We start from the raw sequence: 13,142 nt of genomic DNA, 5'->3' as shown, positions 1-13,142 counted from the left end.
TTTGGTCCTTTCATGAAACAACTGGTTACTCGAAATAAAAATAGCAGCTTGAGTATCACATAGCATCTCTATAGGTTTAATAACCGAAAACTCCAACTCTTGAAGTAATAATTTAACCACACTAACTTGGCTGTAGTATGAGCCATAGCCCTATATTCAGCCCAGCACTAGATCTAGCCACAGTCGCTTGCTTCTTACTTTTCCATGTGACAAGATTGACACCAAGAAAAGTACAATAAAATGTGGTAGATCTCTTATCACCATCAACACCAACCCAATCAGGATCAGAATATCCAACCAAATCAATATGCTAATGAGGTACCAACCCAATCAGGATCAGAATATCCAACCAAATCAGGTAAATGAGCCCTTTACCTAGATGATGGAGGCCCGGTAAGGGAACGGAAGAAATCCCTGAGAAAAGTCGCACGAAGAAAGAGGGGGAGGGGAAGGAGGTCACACGACCTTGCAAGTACCCATATGGCACTAAACAATTCAATTCAATCCATTCTCAAATCGATACAATAACTTGGGTTATATGCCTTTATATAATAAACTGAAATTAAAACTTGCCTAACTAAAATCTAAAACTGAAATAACAACTCCTAATTACTTCCTAAATCTTAAGACTAATAGAATATAAACACAATAAAACTAAAATTGGAAATTTTTACTTGTCCAATAGCTACCCCAAAAATAACCCAAAATAAAAGATTGCATCTCCTTCCAATTAAAATAACTCAATAATTCCTAAATAAAGTAACTCTCAAAATACCCTACTGATCTTGGCAATCCAACCGGACCTAGATCATCTCAGTCGAGATTGCTAGACGGGTCAACCCGATTCAGCCTTAATTTTGCATCAACTCCCCCAATGCAAGAAAGTGGTAGATTTGTAAATATATTGAAATTGAGCAAATTATGGCAAGATTGTAAATAATGGAACTTTGAAGAGTAGTGGCAATGCTGTAATATTGGAAGTGTGATTTGAAACACAAACAATATAACGTGTAAAGGGAGGAGGGTAAACTTGGAAACTAAGAAAAATATGGGACTAATAAAAATAAAAGAGAAGGGCAAGGGAAAATAGGGAAATAAGAACGTGATAGATGATGGAATCGTAAAACAAGGGGTTGGGGTTCATATACCGACAAAGGGGAAAAGTAGCACTCAAGAACCAATAAGGGTTTTTTTTTCTGTTCTGTCAAACCCAGGAAATCAATGCCAAGAACTGTTTGATGCAAAGATTCAATGAACTTGTTGTGAAGGAGAAGGAAGACCAAGGGGCTCCCATGACTAGCGGTGGTGTTTCGACCTAGCTATGGAGTTGCGACTTGGAGGTGGGAACTTCAAACCAGGTATGTCTTCTTCCTTTCTTTTCTTCTAAAATCTCTCAATTTCTCTATTTCTTCTTCTCCGATGCCTCTTGCGCTCTCTGCTTCTTCTTCCAATTTCTCTATTTCTTATCCTCCCCCTGAACTATGGCTTAATATCAAGTTCCCCCCACATACTTGAACTATGGCTTAATATCAAGTCATATATATCAACACCCTCCCCTCTAGTTTGAAGATTCTATCAAACATCCCATAAGTGACTGACGGTGTTAAATTGGCCTGTAAAAAGACTAGTTTACCCATGTAGTAATAAATATATATTCTCTTCCTTCTTTTTCTTTTCTTAATCAAAATCCAGATTTCTCTGAAACAACACACGTCTGGAAGAAAGCTCGCACCTTGCGCTCAAGCAAGCTTCCTCTACTTCGCATTCTCATGGGAGAAATCACGCTCGTGCCTAAATCATTTGGTATAGCTTCACTCTTCGATTCAGCCCTAACCGCTCGAACTTCTCGTTCTCTGCATAGCTTTCATCGAGGTGCAACTTTAGTCCACCCCCAAGCCGTCAAACCTTTCAAAGTGTTGACTCGTAAGTATAGGAAGAAAAAGATGGAGGAGAGCGGCCTCATGGAAGACTAGTACATGGCAACAGAAAGAAATTGCAATGAAATTAACGATCTGGGCTAATCTCAAAAACAATCAAAACCCATCTATTTCTACACAATCTAATCGAACTATCAAAGGTTTAGATGTCGAAGATCAGATTCAACCATCAGAGATTTATACTAGTTAAAGGCAATGCCCAAAAAATAGAAAGAGTTGATTGGCTCTAGGAAGCCCATTCATCTATCCATATGGGAGTTGTGGAAAAACAGAGAGGGTGCGTGGGTTTAGAGAGAGAGAGAGAGAGGATGCAAGGAATAGCTTTTGACCATCACCATTAACTATTTCTCTAATACTAACATCAACCATACTTCCTTCACTAATAACTATTTCTCTAATCTTATTAGGAAAAAAAAATTATTTATTTGTTGTAATCATTTTTCTTCCCTGGTATCATCACTGCCAATACTTTTAGTGGCTCTATAATTCGAACCATTGAAGATCCAGACATGTTGTTCGTCTGCTCACTTCCATTAGTAGCTTCCTAAAACTTTTTATTGCTGCCACTTTCTACTATGATTTTGGAATTTTCCGACATCGTGTTGGTTTGTTTGCTTCCATCAGCCGTCTGAAACGAAATTGAGGGACAGGTAAGTCATTGAGGGCACAACAACGAAAGCTATGTAGAGAAACAGCAAGTTCGTGGGGTTAGGGCTGCGGATCAGAGCATTCAAGAAGGGGCACCGACGATGGGAGGAGCACAATGGGAGCAGATCCAGATGTCGATGAAGACATGCAACGACGATGGAACAAATTGCCACAGGTTTTCAGTCAAAACACTGTCGATGGCAGAGAGTGGCAAGCGACGATGAAGAAGGGACTACGGAGAGGAGCAGCGGCGACAAAGAGGGTTAGTTTGTTTAGTCTTTTTAGGGATTAAGGGTTCATTCATATGGAAGGGTAATTTTGGAAGAAAATTACTTGCTTGAGTGGGTGATGTCATCACTTAATAGGGATATCTAACAGAAAGGGTACATTTGATAGAATCTTCATACTAGAGGGGAGGGTGCTGATATATATGAAAGTACAGTTCAGGGGAGGGCAGTGTAATTTCCACTTCTTTTTTTTTTTTTTTTTTTGATGTTATGAAACCGAAAACAGTGGGGGTTTTGCAAAGGAAGGGAGGATTTCAGCGGGTCAGGTGGGGGTTGTGCTGCTGCACCCTTTTTTTTTTTTTTTATAAATGGAGCTCTATGGCGAGGGTAAAGAGGACTGGAGGCCATGAGGGTTTGCTTATGGATTGACGGGAGGAGGATTGGGGTTTTGTGAGTGGTTCGACTTCTCTGTTCTGAACAGAGATGATTTTTTTTTTTTTCCAACTCTTTGCAAAGCTAGGAAAGCAAAAGGAATGGAAAGGAAAAAAGGGGTTGATGGAGTGGGAGGATGGTATCCTTCGGCTCTCATAACACTTGATGGAGGCCCGATAAGGGAAGGGAAGAAATGATTGAGAGAACTCAGAATTGCAAGGGAGGAGTCGCACAAAGAAAGAGGGGGGGAAGGAGGTCACATGACCTTGCAAGTACCCATCCGACACTACATAATTCAATTCAATCCATTCTCAAATCTGTCCAATAACATGGGTTACATGCCTTTATATAGTAAACTGAAATTAAAAATTGCCTAATTAAAATTTAAAACTGAAAAATAGCAACTCCTAATTACTTCCTAAATCTTAGACCAATAGAATAAAAGCACAATAAAACTAAAATTGAAAATTTCTACTCATCTAATAGCTAACCCCAAAATAACCCAAAATAAAAGATCGCATATCCTCCCAATTAAAATAACTCAATATTTCCTAAATAAAGTAATCCTAAAATATTCTACTAATCCCAACAACCCAACCGGACCTGGTTCGTCTCAGTCGAGATTGCCAGATGGGTCAACCCGGTCCAGCCATAATTCTGCATCACTAAACCCCCTTATGATACCCCACAAACCAACTAATAACTCCAACAACAAGACATGTCAAGTCTTGTAACGAAAAGGTCAACGAGTTTTCCTACTAATCTCCTGTACCGGTGCTTATCATCAAATTCCTTGCCATCATTTGTCCAAACTTCTGGTATGGATCCATTGGAGTATCAATTAGTTTAGAAGCAAGCATACTAGTCTTAAACAAAAGGTTTAATACATATTTTCTCTGTAACAGACTAATCCTTTATTTACTTCAAAGCACTTCCATACCAAGAATATACCTGAAAGCACCCAAGTCTTTCCTCTAAAAATGTTGTTGTAGATAAGATTCCACCTTTATAATCCCAAATGAATCATCCCCACAAATGATGATATCATCAACGTACACAACCAATACAATCACCCTAGAATTCCAAAGATGAATAAATACAAAATGATCATAATTACACTATGAGAATCTAAACCGAGTAATAATCGAACTGAACTTATCATACCAAGCTCTAGGTGACTATTTTAAACTATAAATTGCCTTGTGTACAAACTCTTTAAGCATTCTCCCCCTAAGCAACATACCATGGAGGTTGCTCCATATACAACTCCTCGTGTACATCACCATATAAGAAAGCATTTTTTATATCCAACTGATATAGAGGCCAGTCTAAATTCACATCTATGGAAATAAATACACAAACCAAATTAAGTCACAGGAGAGGTCTCAAAGTAATCTAAACTATAGGTCTAAGTATAACCCTTCACAACCAAACAGGTTTTTAGCCGTTCAACTAAGCCATCTGGATTGTAATTAAAGGTGTACACCTAGCAACACTGCACAGTCCTTACCTTGAGGTAAATCCACCATAGTCTATGTCTGTCGAGAAACCAAGGTATCCATTTTCATTTCTATAGCCACTTTCCACCAAAAGATGAGATAAAACCTTACAATGAGATTGAGGAATAAAGTGAGCAGATAAGGATAAAGCAAAGCTATATAAGGGAGATGGAATGTCGAATAGAGAAATTAAATTTTCTATAGGATAAACAACCATGGATTTTTTAGTGTAAGAACGGGTATTTTGTTAAGAGTAACTAGCTAGAGAATCAGATCGTGTGGCGGGCTGTAAAGCAGGAATAATCGAACTAGATTGCACTATTCATCTTACACTGCTGATAAACTTTCAGTGGTACAGACACGAGGTAGCAGTTCGAGCATCATCAAAAGGTATAAGAGTAGGAATAAGAGGTAAGCAAATAGCATCTATGCCAAGGGAAGAGCTAGTGGCAGTAAGTGAAAAATATGGAGTATTCTCAAAAAAGGGAACATCGACACTGACAAACTGTCGTTTAAGTAAAAGGATAATAACACTTGTACCCTTTCTAAGTTCTAGAGTAACCAAGAAAAACACACTTGACAGCCCTAGGAGACAATTTATCAACCTAAGGTTGAAAATTATAAACAAAGCACACAACCAAAACTCGAGGTAGCAAAGATTAAGAGAGATTTTCGTAACACAATAGAAAAAGGTGATGGTTAATCTAGAACAGAAGAGGGCATTCGGTTAATCCAATAGCAAGTTGTGAGAACTAAATCACACCAAAAAATTTAAAACAACATTCATATGAATTGTCTGAGATCAAGCAATCTCCAATAAATGTTTGTTTTTCCGTTCAACAACGCCATTTTGTTGAGGTGTATAAGAACAACTCATTTGGTAGATCGTTCCGTAAGCTAAACAAAAAAACAGACATATTGAGGATATTCAAGTATAGTATCAGATTGAAAAACGTTAATAGAAGTATCAAAATTAGTCTTTAATTCATCATAAAAATCTTTAAAACAGAAAGAACTTCTGAACGATCTCTCAACACATACAACCATGTCAGACAAAAGTGATCGTCACACAAAGTGACAAAATAAGAAAAGCCCACACTATTTTTTACACAATAAGGACTCCAAATATCTAAATGTACTAACAAAAATAAAGGATTTCTAGACACACTACAGATGATGCTTCCCAAGTTCACATTCTTCACACTCAAGGTGAGACACAGACTTGTGACTAGGTACCACATGCTGAAGTTTTGATAACGATAGATACCCCAAAGTGCCACTAGAAGTAGTAGTAACAGCAATAGAGGGTCCAACAAAATTAAGATAATATAGTCCATCCTGCTCAAGTCTGCCTCCAATCGTTCTCTGTCTGAAGATCCTAAAAAGCACAGTAAGAGAGTTAGAAGATGACACAAAAGTTTAGAGATTTAGTAAGTTGGTTACATGATAAAAGACTTAAAGGTAATTGTGGTATATAGAGTACAGAATGATGGATGAAATAGGTGAAACTATACCATGGCAAGTCACATGAGTAGAAGACCTTAGCAAGAATTACAGGAGAAGGATTACGAATTTTAGAGAACAAAGAAAACAATTCTGATTTACCAGTCATATGAGTAGAAGCATCAGAATCAACTATCCAAGGAGTGGAAGATGTGGTAGTAAGAAAGGTTGATGTACATGTGTGCATAATAGTGGTTGTGGATAAGGAAGTAGCAATGGATGACTCAAGATTTTGGAGACGTTAAGTATTTGATTAGTCATCTCGAGAAACAGAACCTGATGAAGTTTCAAATGAAGTAGCAAGGGTCGTGTCGCCAAAAGACACCACCTCAGTATGACCATCTAACATAACTAAATTAGCTAATTGTTGATCCCATTCTGGTTTACTATGTTTAGCCAAACAAGTCTCAACTATATGATTAGGCTAGCCATAAAAAAGTAAAGTGTCTAGAGGATCAGTCAATCTGTTGTCTACCTGTACCACGACCTCCCCCTGAGCCACAACCTCTCCCAAGATAGGCAGAAGCACGGCCACGACCAGCGACAAACGCAGAACCTTTCCTTTGGAGAGGATGAGATGTAAGCTCTGGAATGTGTAACAATACGCTAAAGACAAGAGAATGTCTCATTCAGGGAAGGCACCTTCTCCCTAGCAAGCAACTGGCACTTAACTGACAGATAATCATAAGTTAATTCGGCCATGAATTTTGCAACTTGAAATTCAGTCTTTGATTCTTCAATTTTTCCAAATAGTGAGAGGGTTGATGAATATTGAGCTCCTCCAATATTCCCTTAAAGGCAGTAAGTATTCATTCAAAGATTTGTCCACTTGATTGAAGGTAATAAATTATAATACAAATCATAAATACGAGATATATTCTTCTCCTGGGAGAAGCTTTCCTTCAAGTCATTCCAAACTCCTTTGGCACTGGTGTGGAACATGACAATTGTTGCAATTGCAAGGTCCATCTGTTCCACAACCATATGAGAAGAGTGTCATTCTCATACATCCAATCCTCATAGTCTTTAGAATCAGAAGAAGGCGGTATGGATTTGAGATACTTCATCTTCCCTTTAGGATTAATATAAACCTTAATCGTCTGCGCCCATAACAAGTAATTAGAAACTCTATTGAGTTTGATAGTATTAATATGGACACTTATTCACCAAAAAAAAAATCTAAACATTCACACCATTCGCAGTAGGTTTAGGGTCAGCCATCAACCATCAATCAAACCACAATAAAAGAATTCAAACCGCAGAAGGAGAAAACCACAATATACTTCTCTGAGCAGAAAATCAGAAACTTCAAATCGCAAGGGGCTAGAGAACTCTGATTGCCCTCAAATCAGAGTCGAGACTCCCTCAGTATAGGGAGAAAAATATCCCAGAATATTGCACCAATCTGATAACAACTCAGTAAGATCTTGAAAAATCCTTTTCAGATTAGGGTTTGGAATATAAAAACAAAGACATCGTAGACAAGCAATCGCAGGGAACATAATAGAAGTAATAAAATCTTCAATTAATAAGAGAGCAGCGGCATCTTAGATCAAGAAATCAGAGTAGAAAAGACCACGCACAGATGATATAAATCCTTCCTTACGCAGAAACCTTAGTTTCAGATGAGGGCTTCATCAACTTCTTATGAATGATCGGAAACTGGCATAAGCAATCACAACCCTAGTTTTTTATAGGTCTTCATAGTAGTGAGTTGCAGCAATAGGTGGCTTGCACATCAAAGAGAGTGATAGTGAGGGAGAGAGAGAGAGAGAGAGAGATGCAAGCTTTGGATAGAAAACAGGCTCACGGTTTGTACAGAATGCCAAACCGTGAGCTCTTATGATGTTTATATAATATTATAAAGGAGCATTTACAAGTACACCTTTAAAATCACATTACTACTAAACATTACATAAATAAATATAAAGAACCAACACTATCTCCCCAAATACCCCTGTGGTAACACTAACACAACACCCATAATACCAATACACTTAACAGCCCATTACAAGTGTTATGAGTTCATTTTAGGAAGTTGATCCATCGAATAAGAAGGAGAAACAGATACGATCACAGAGAAGTGATCTTCAAGATCTTGATACCCTACAATCTCTTGAAATCGATTTAGACTAACATGGGCATCTAGTTCTATGCAAAATTTAAGCCAACGGACTTACCCATGATATATTTAAGCTCTTTTTTGCAAAACATTTATCCAGAATTTCTAAATACACCAGGTCCTAAAACCTCTTCTATCCCATTAATCATATCCACATCAGCAAAAAAAAAAAAAAAATTCTTTAAATGAGTCCAACATTAAAATGGTTTCATTGTTCCATACTTAGTTTACTCTTCAGGCTTGATATTTTTCATAAACTTAAAAGATGTCTTACAGACCCATGAACATACCATCCACTAACCTCACTCTATTCCAAAACAAGTGTGAATATGCATCATAAATTCCACATAGGTAGTAGATTAGTGGTCTAAGCATGATCAGCATATAAGATAATTTCCCCATTGGTTCAATAATCACATGATTCTTAGAGTTTACAGCCTCCTCCGCATCCAAACATGTAACCCATCGCTACTTTGAAAAATCTTATCATACTAATCTAAGTCCAACAAGAACAAACCAATCAGAAAACCCACTTGCTAAACATTGAAAATGATGACGAGGAATAACAAAATAGCAGATTCTTATAAATTCTTGTTAGTACTGTCATTTCAGAAAAGTTAACTAGATATCAAATGGATGTAACTACCTACCAAAATGCTATTAGCAGTCAGTCAGCTTAGAAGCAGTACCTCTAACAATTGGCACTTCTATAAATCAACATATAAAAAACTCATATATATCCACAGCATCTCTCACGTAAAGCAGAAGAATAAATCAAAATAAGAAAAGCAGTTGAGTCGATGAACCACACCTCTGGACTCCAAACAGCACAATGTTGATGAACCCAGACACCAGCAATACCAAAACGATCATGTATGGGACCCAGGAGACGTCCAAGCCAACCAGGTTCATCACCAAATCCATCCCATATATCATAGTTAGGGTCCTCTGGGGCTGATGACCCACCACCTCCCTCATTATCGCTCTCAACAGAATCCCTTACTAACCTCTTTGGAGGTTTTCCATCAGTTCTTCCACCACATAAACCACATCTACGCCCTTCATGTATTCGTGGCTTGTCAAGTGCATCAGTTGTAAGGTTCTTTACCTTCCTCTCCTTCTCAACATTCTCATTTTCTAGGGTTCTGCCAGAAACGGAGCATGTATCTTTGTCAGCACGACATCCTTCATTGTCTGGTTGGTTTGTCTGGGGTCCAACAATTTCAGCAGCATCCATTCTATTTCCCATTTCATTTTTAAACTCTGTTTGTTCCATCTGCTTATCGCTTTCTGACGCAGTTTCCAAAACCTTCTCGTCCCTGGCCTCCAAATCCTTGTAGCCACTGACATCCTCCTCAGCCGGTAAAACGATAGTGGTTTGGCTCTCCTCTTTCCCAATTACTTGTGTGGAACTATCACATACCACCTCCCTCTCACTTCCACCACCCACTGTGCTCTCCATGGGCAGAACGCTCTCCCCATCTAAGTCCAATATTATTTTCACCGCATCCCTCTCATGGTCTTCTTCTTTGCTATTAGCAGATGCCATAGTTAGATTGTCACTCTTTAGCCGCATTGGTCCCCTAGCTTTGCCATGCCTCTTTAGCTTTCCATCATGTGATTTCGCTCCCTCTGGTTCTTCTTTCTTGGCATTGGAATCGGTATCAGCCAACTTAGTTTCCTCTCTTAATCTATCTGGCTCCTGAAAAAGCTTCCTTTTACCACGGGGAGAAGTTTGCTCAACTTTCAGCACAAAACTAACACGTTTAGCCCTAGATCTCAACCTTGATTTCCAAGTCTCCGTTTCCTCCAAATCCCCAGAATTAGGACGAGGGGAAGGCTTCTCTGGACTATCATTCTCCTCCTCATTACCAACAAACCTTCCCTTCTTCGTACCCGAACTATCGCCACCTTTATCAACTCTACCTCTTTTCTTCACAGGCGGAGGAGACGAATCAAGCAATACAGGAGCTCTCCTAGCGCGAGAGCTCCGACGGAGCTCCGAACCAACAGCCCCCGATGTTCCTTCGGCATTGCCTTCGTTCGGCTCTGCTTGAATATTACGATTACGAGTGAAAAAATTCTCGCAAATAGCATCAAGCTTCTTGTGTTTCTTCCGAGCTCGCAAGTTGTCTCGCTCGGAACCACGCCCAGAATGTGGTGAAGAAGACGGCTTCCTCTGCTTGCGACCCTCCGAAGACGAACTAGTGGTCGCCTGAAACAATCGCATGACAAGAAAACAGAGAAAGATTATAGAAAATGGTGAAAGAATGCCAAGAACTCCGATCAAATAGATCTTCTTCTCGTTTTCTTCGCTGATTGTTGGATTAATCGCAGGAAATGAAAATGATAATCCAATCTAGATTGTAAACCTAACTTCCGTTCAACGATCTGTAAAAGAAAAATGAAAGAGACGGAGAGAATATATTCGAAGAGAAACCCTAGAAATGATTCAAAGATTTTTTTTTTCTTTCCTTTTTTTCCTTTCTCTCTCTCTCTCTTCTGTAATCTTCTGGTATTGTTCTTTTGAAGAGTTAAGGGTTCCACGAAGACGAGACCTATTGGCTTTGTTTCTCTCGCTGTGTAAGGTTTTATGCTTTCAAAGAAGACTTTAAGTTGTAAGGATATAACGCAGTTCACACGTTATTTGGTTGGAAGTCTATTGGGGGGAAGAGTATTTTTCTTTTCTGGTAGGAGAGGGAGGGGGTGGGGAAATGCCAGTCTATATAAAGGGTTTTTATAAATTTCTTGAAATTTTTTTCGTCTTCTCACCAAACTTCTTTTTTTTTTTTTCCGTTAAAATTCCCACCAAACGTTACCGCCAAGGGAGTTCCCTCTCCTTTTACAAACAATTGAACGAAACAATTTATTTACGCACGTTGTGGATTGCGAGTTGCAACGGCTCCACAGAGAAATTTGAAGTACATAAAAATGTTTATAATATCCAATGGGTAATTTAACACCCCCGTCCCCCAAAAATCCCAATGGCTAACACCACCAACCTTAATTTCAAACCAAGGAATTGGGATGGAATTGGTATTCAGAACCCTAGGATTGGCCTTTTGATCTAAAAACTCTTTGATTCTTGGGATTCCTATTATAAATCTATTTTTTTTGAATAGTTGAAAACAAGACGATCTTATTGATTCCAATACGAATTGGCTGATTCCTGATTCTTAAAACAATGTCACCAATCCACACAAAATAAACCATGTGTGTGGGTGGTGCCCTAATTCCATAATCTCAAGAGGCAATTCATGATGATTTGGTTCAACCAAATCAAGGTATCATCTTCTTTTTTTTCGGTAAGAATCAATGCATCATCTTAGAATCATAATAGTATCTAAATTGATTCTTAATATGAAGTCAAATCTGATTAAATTTGCAGATCTTGGAGTATCAAGATGGAATAAAGATAATGTTACCAAAAAAACAGGTGAAATAAAATCTGAGACAACATGGTATATTTGAATATTTTGGCTGGATCTCATAGGAATTAAGGTATTCCTCTGGCGCTTTACCAAAAAGAAAGAAAAAATAAATAAATACTCCTCTAGCCTCTAGCCTCTAGCCTCTACTGTCTACTTTCTATTCTCTATTCTCTAGCAGTGCTCTTTTGAGAACTAGGATTTAGAATCAAATCAAAAGGTCCACAAATCTTGAGTAACAACAAGTATCAAAGCAAGCATTCGAATAATAGTTTAATAAAAATCAAACAGAACCAATTCATTCCAATTGGATATATTTTAGGTTACATCATGTTATTGACTTGAGTAGGACAAAAAACAATATCACACTTGACGATTGCTTGCCTCTATGTTTGGGCACGGCCCTTACACTTCCAAACACTTCCAAACATAGACCTTTTTCACTAACTGGAATTAGAAGAGGACTTTAATTGGTTTCCCTGTAAGAGCTTCCTAGTTAAATTTATTTTTCTTTTTCTTTTTCTTTTTCTTTTTCTTTTTATTTTTCTTTTTCTAGTTATTCTTCTCTTTTTTATTTTTTATTTTTTGATCTTCATTAATTTATAAGGAAATTTTTTTACACTTGAAGCAATATACCATATGCCGCTTATATGGATTTTATTTATTATATTTAATTTCTTTTCTTGACTATGTCAATCCCACGTCAATGTTACCATTCTCTGCACTATCATTGGTATGTGATGTAGGTTAAGCTCAAAAAGCAAAGAAAATTCAAATAGAAGTAATAAATTGGAAATATTTCATTAATAAACAATAAACATACAAGATAGATAATTTAGTTTTTTTTTGGGGGTTTTGAGTGGGGTGTGGATGGGGAGAGGAATTTAGAGATATCGTAGGGATTCACTCAACATAATTAAAAGGATTCACACAATCTCAAAAGGGCTTATATGGCTCTCAAGTAGTTACAGCACAATTAATTCAAAAACTGCATATTCAAAATAAACAAAATATATTTAAGGGAGAGGAATAAAATATAAGGGTTAAAGCTTCTCTATTTTTTGTGTTTGACTGCTTCTTAGATCTGTTTTATTTATTAGTTTTGCTTCTCAATTGGAGAAATTCTTCACCTTGATTGGTTTCTTTTCTAGCTGCATTTCATACCCTGCCTCAAGTTTTTGATATTAGCGGTGGATTGCTAAGTTAACAGAGAGGGCTAGTCGAGGATGTAGAGAGAGGGAGTAGGGAAGAGAGATGTAGAGAGGAGGAGGGAGTGGATATGCAAGGGGTGGCCTGGTGTCGCAATGGTTGTGGGTTGCAGTGGTGAGCAGGGGGACTAGAGAGAG

The 13,142-nt window shown here is 38.0% G+C and overlaps 1 protein-coding gene and 1 long non-coding RNA gene across 2 annotated transcripts in view; both read right to left on the bottom strand.

Annotated features, from left to right (window-relative positions):
- The window catches only part of LOC122078194, a 49,399-nt gene extending 38,346 nt beyond the window's left edge, over positions 1–11,053 (bottom strand). The window contains exon 1 of the mRNA XM_042644081.1: positions 9,180–11,053. Coding sequence (XP_042500015.1) covers positions 9,180–10,598 — 1,419 coding nt within the window. The 5' untranslated portion in view covers positions 10,599–11,053. The remainder of the gene's footprint in view (positions 1–9,179) is intronic.
- On the bottom strand, positions 5,705–9,173 carry LOC122078195. Its single transcript, XR_006139987.1, has 2 exons — positions 6,722–9,173; positions 5,705–6,121 (listed from the first exon to the last, which is right to left on the bottom strand). It is a non-coding gene; the product is annotated as an uncharacterized LOC122078195 (long non-coding RNA).
- Positions 11,054–13,142: the final 2,089 nt, after the last annotated feature.

The sequence above is a fragment of the Macadamia integrifolia genome, chromosome 5 (assembly GCF_013358625.1).
Source record: "Macadamia integrifolia cultivar HAES 741 chromosome 5, SCU_Mint_v3, whole genome shotgun sequence".
In the NCBI taxonomy this organism is placed as follows: Eukaryota; Viridiplantae; Streptophyta; class Magnoliopsida; order Proteales; family Proteaceae; genus Macadamia; species Macadamia integrifolia.
The sequence above is the reverse complement of the archived record's forward strand: the minus strand, read 5'-3'. Positions and strand labels throughout refer to the sequence as shown.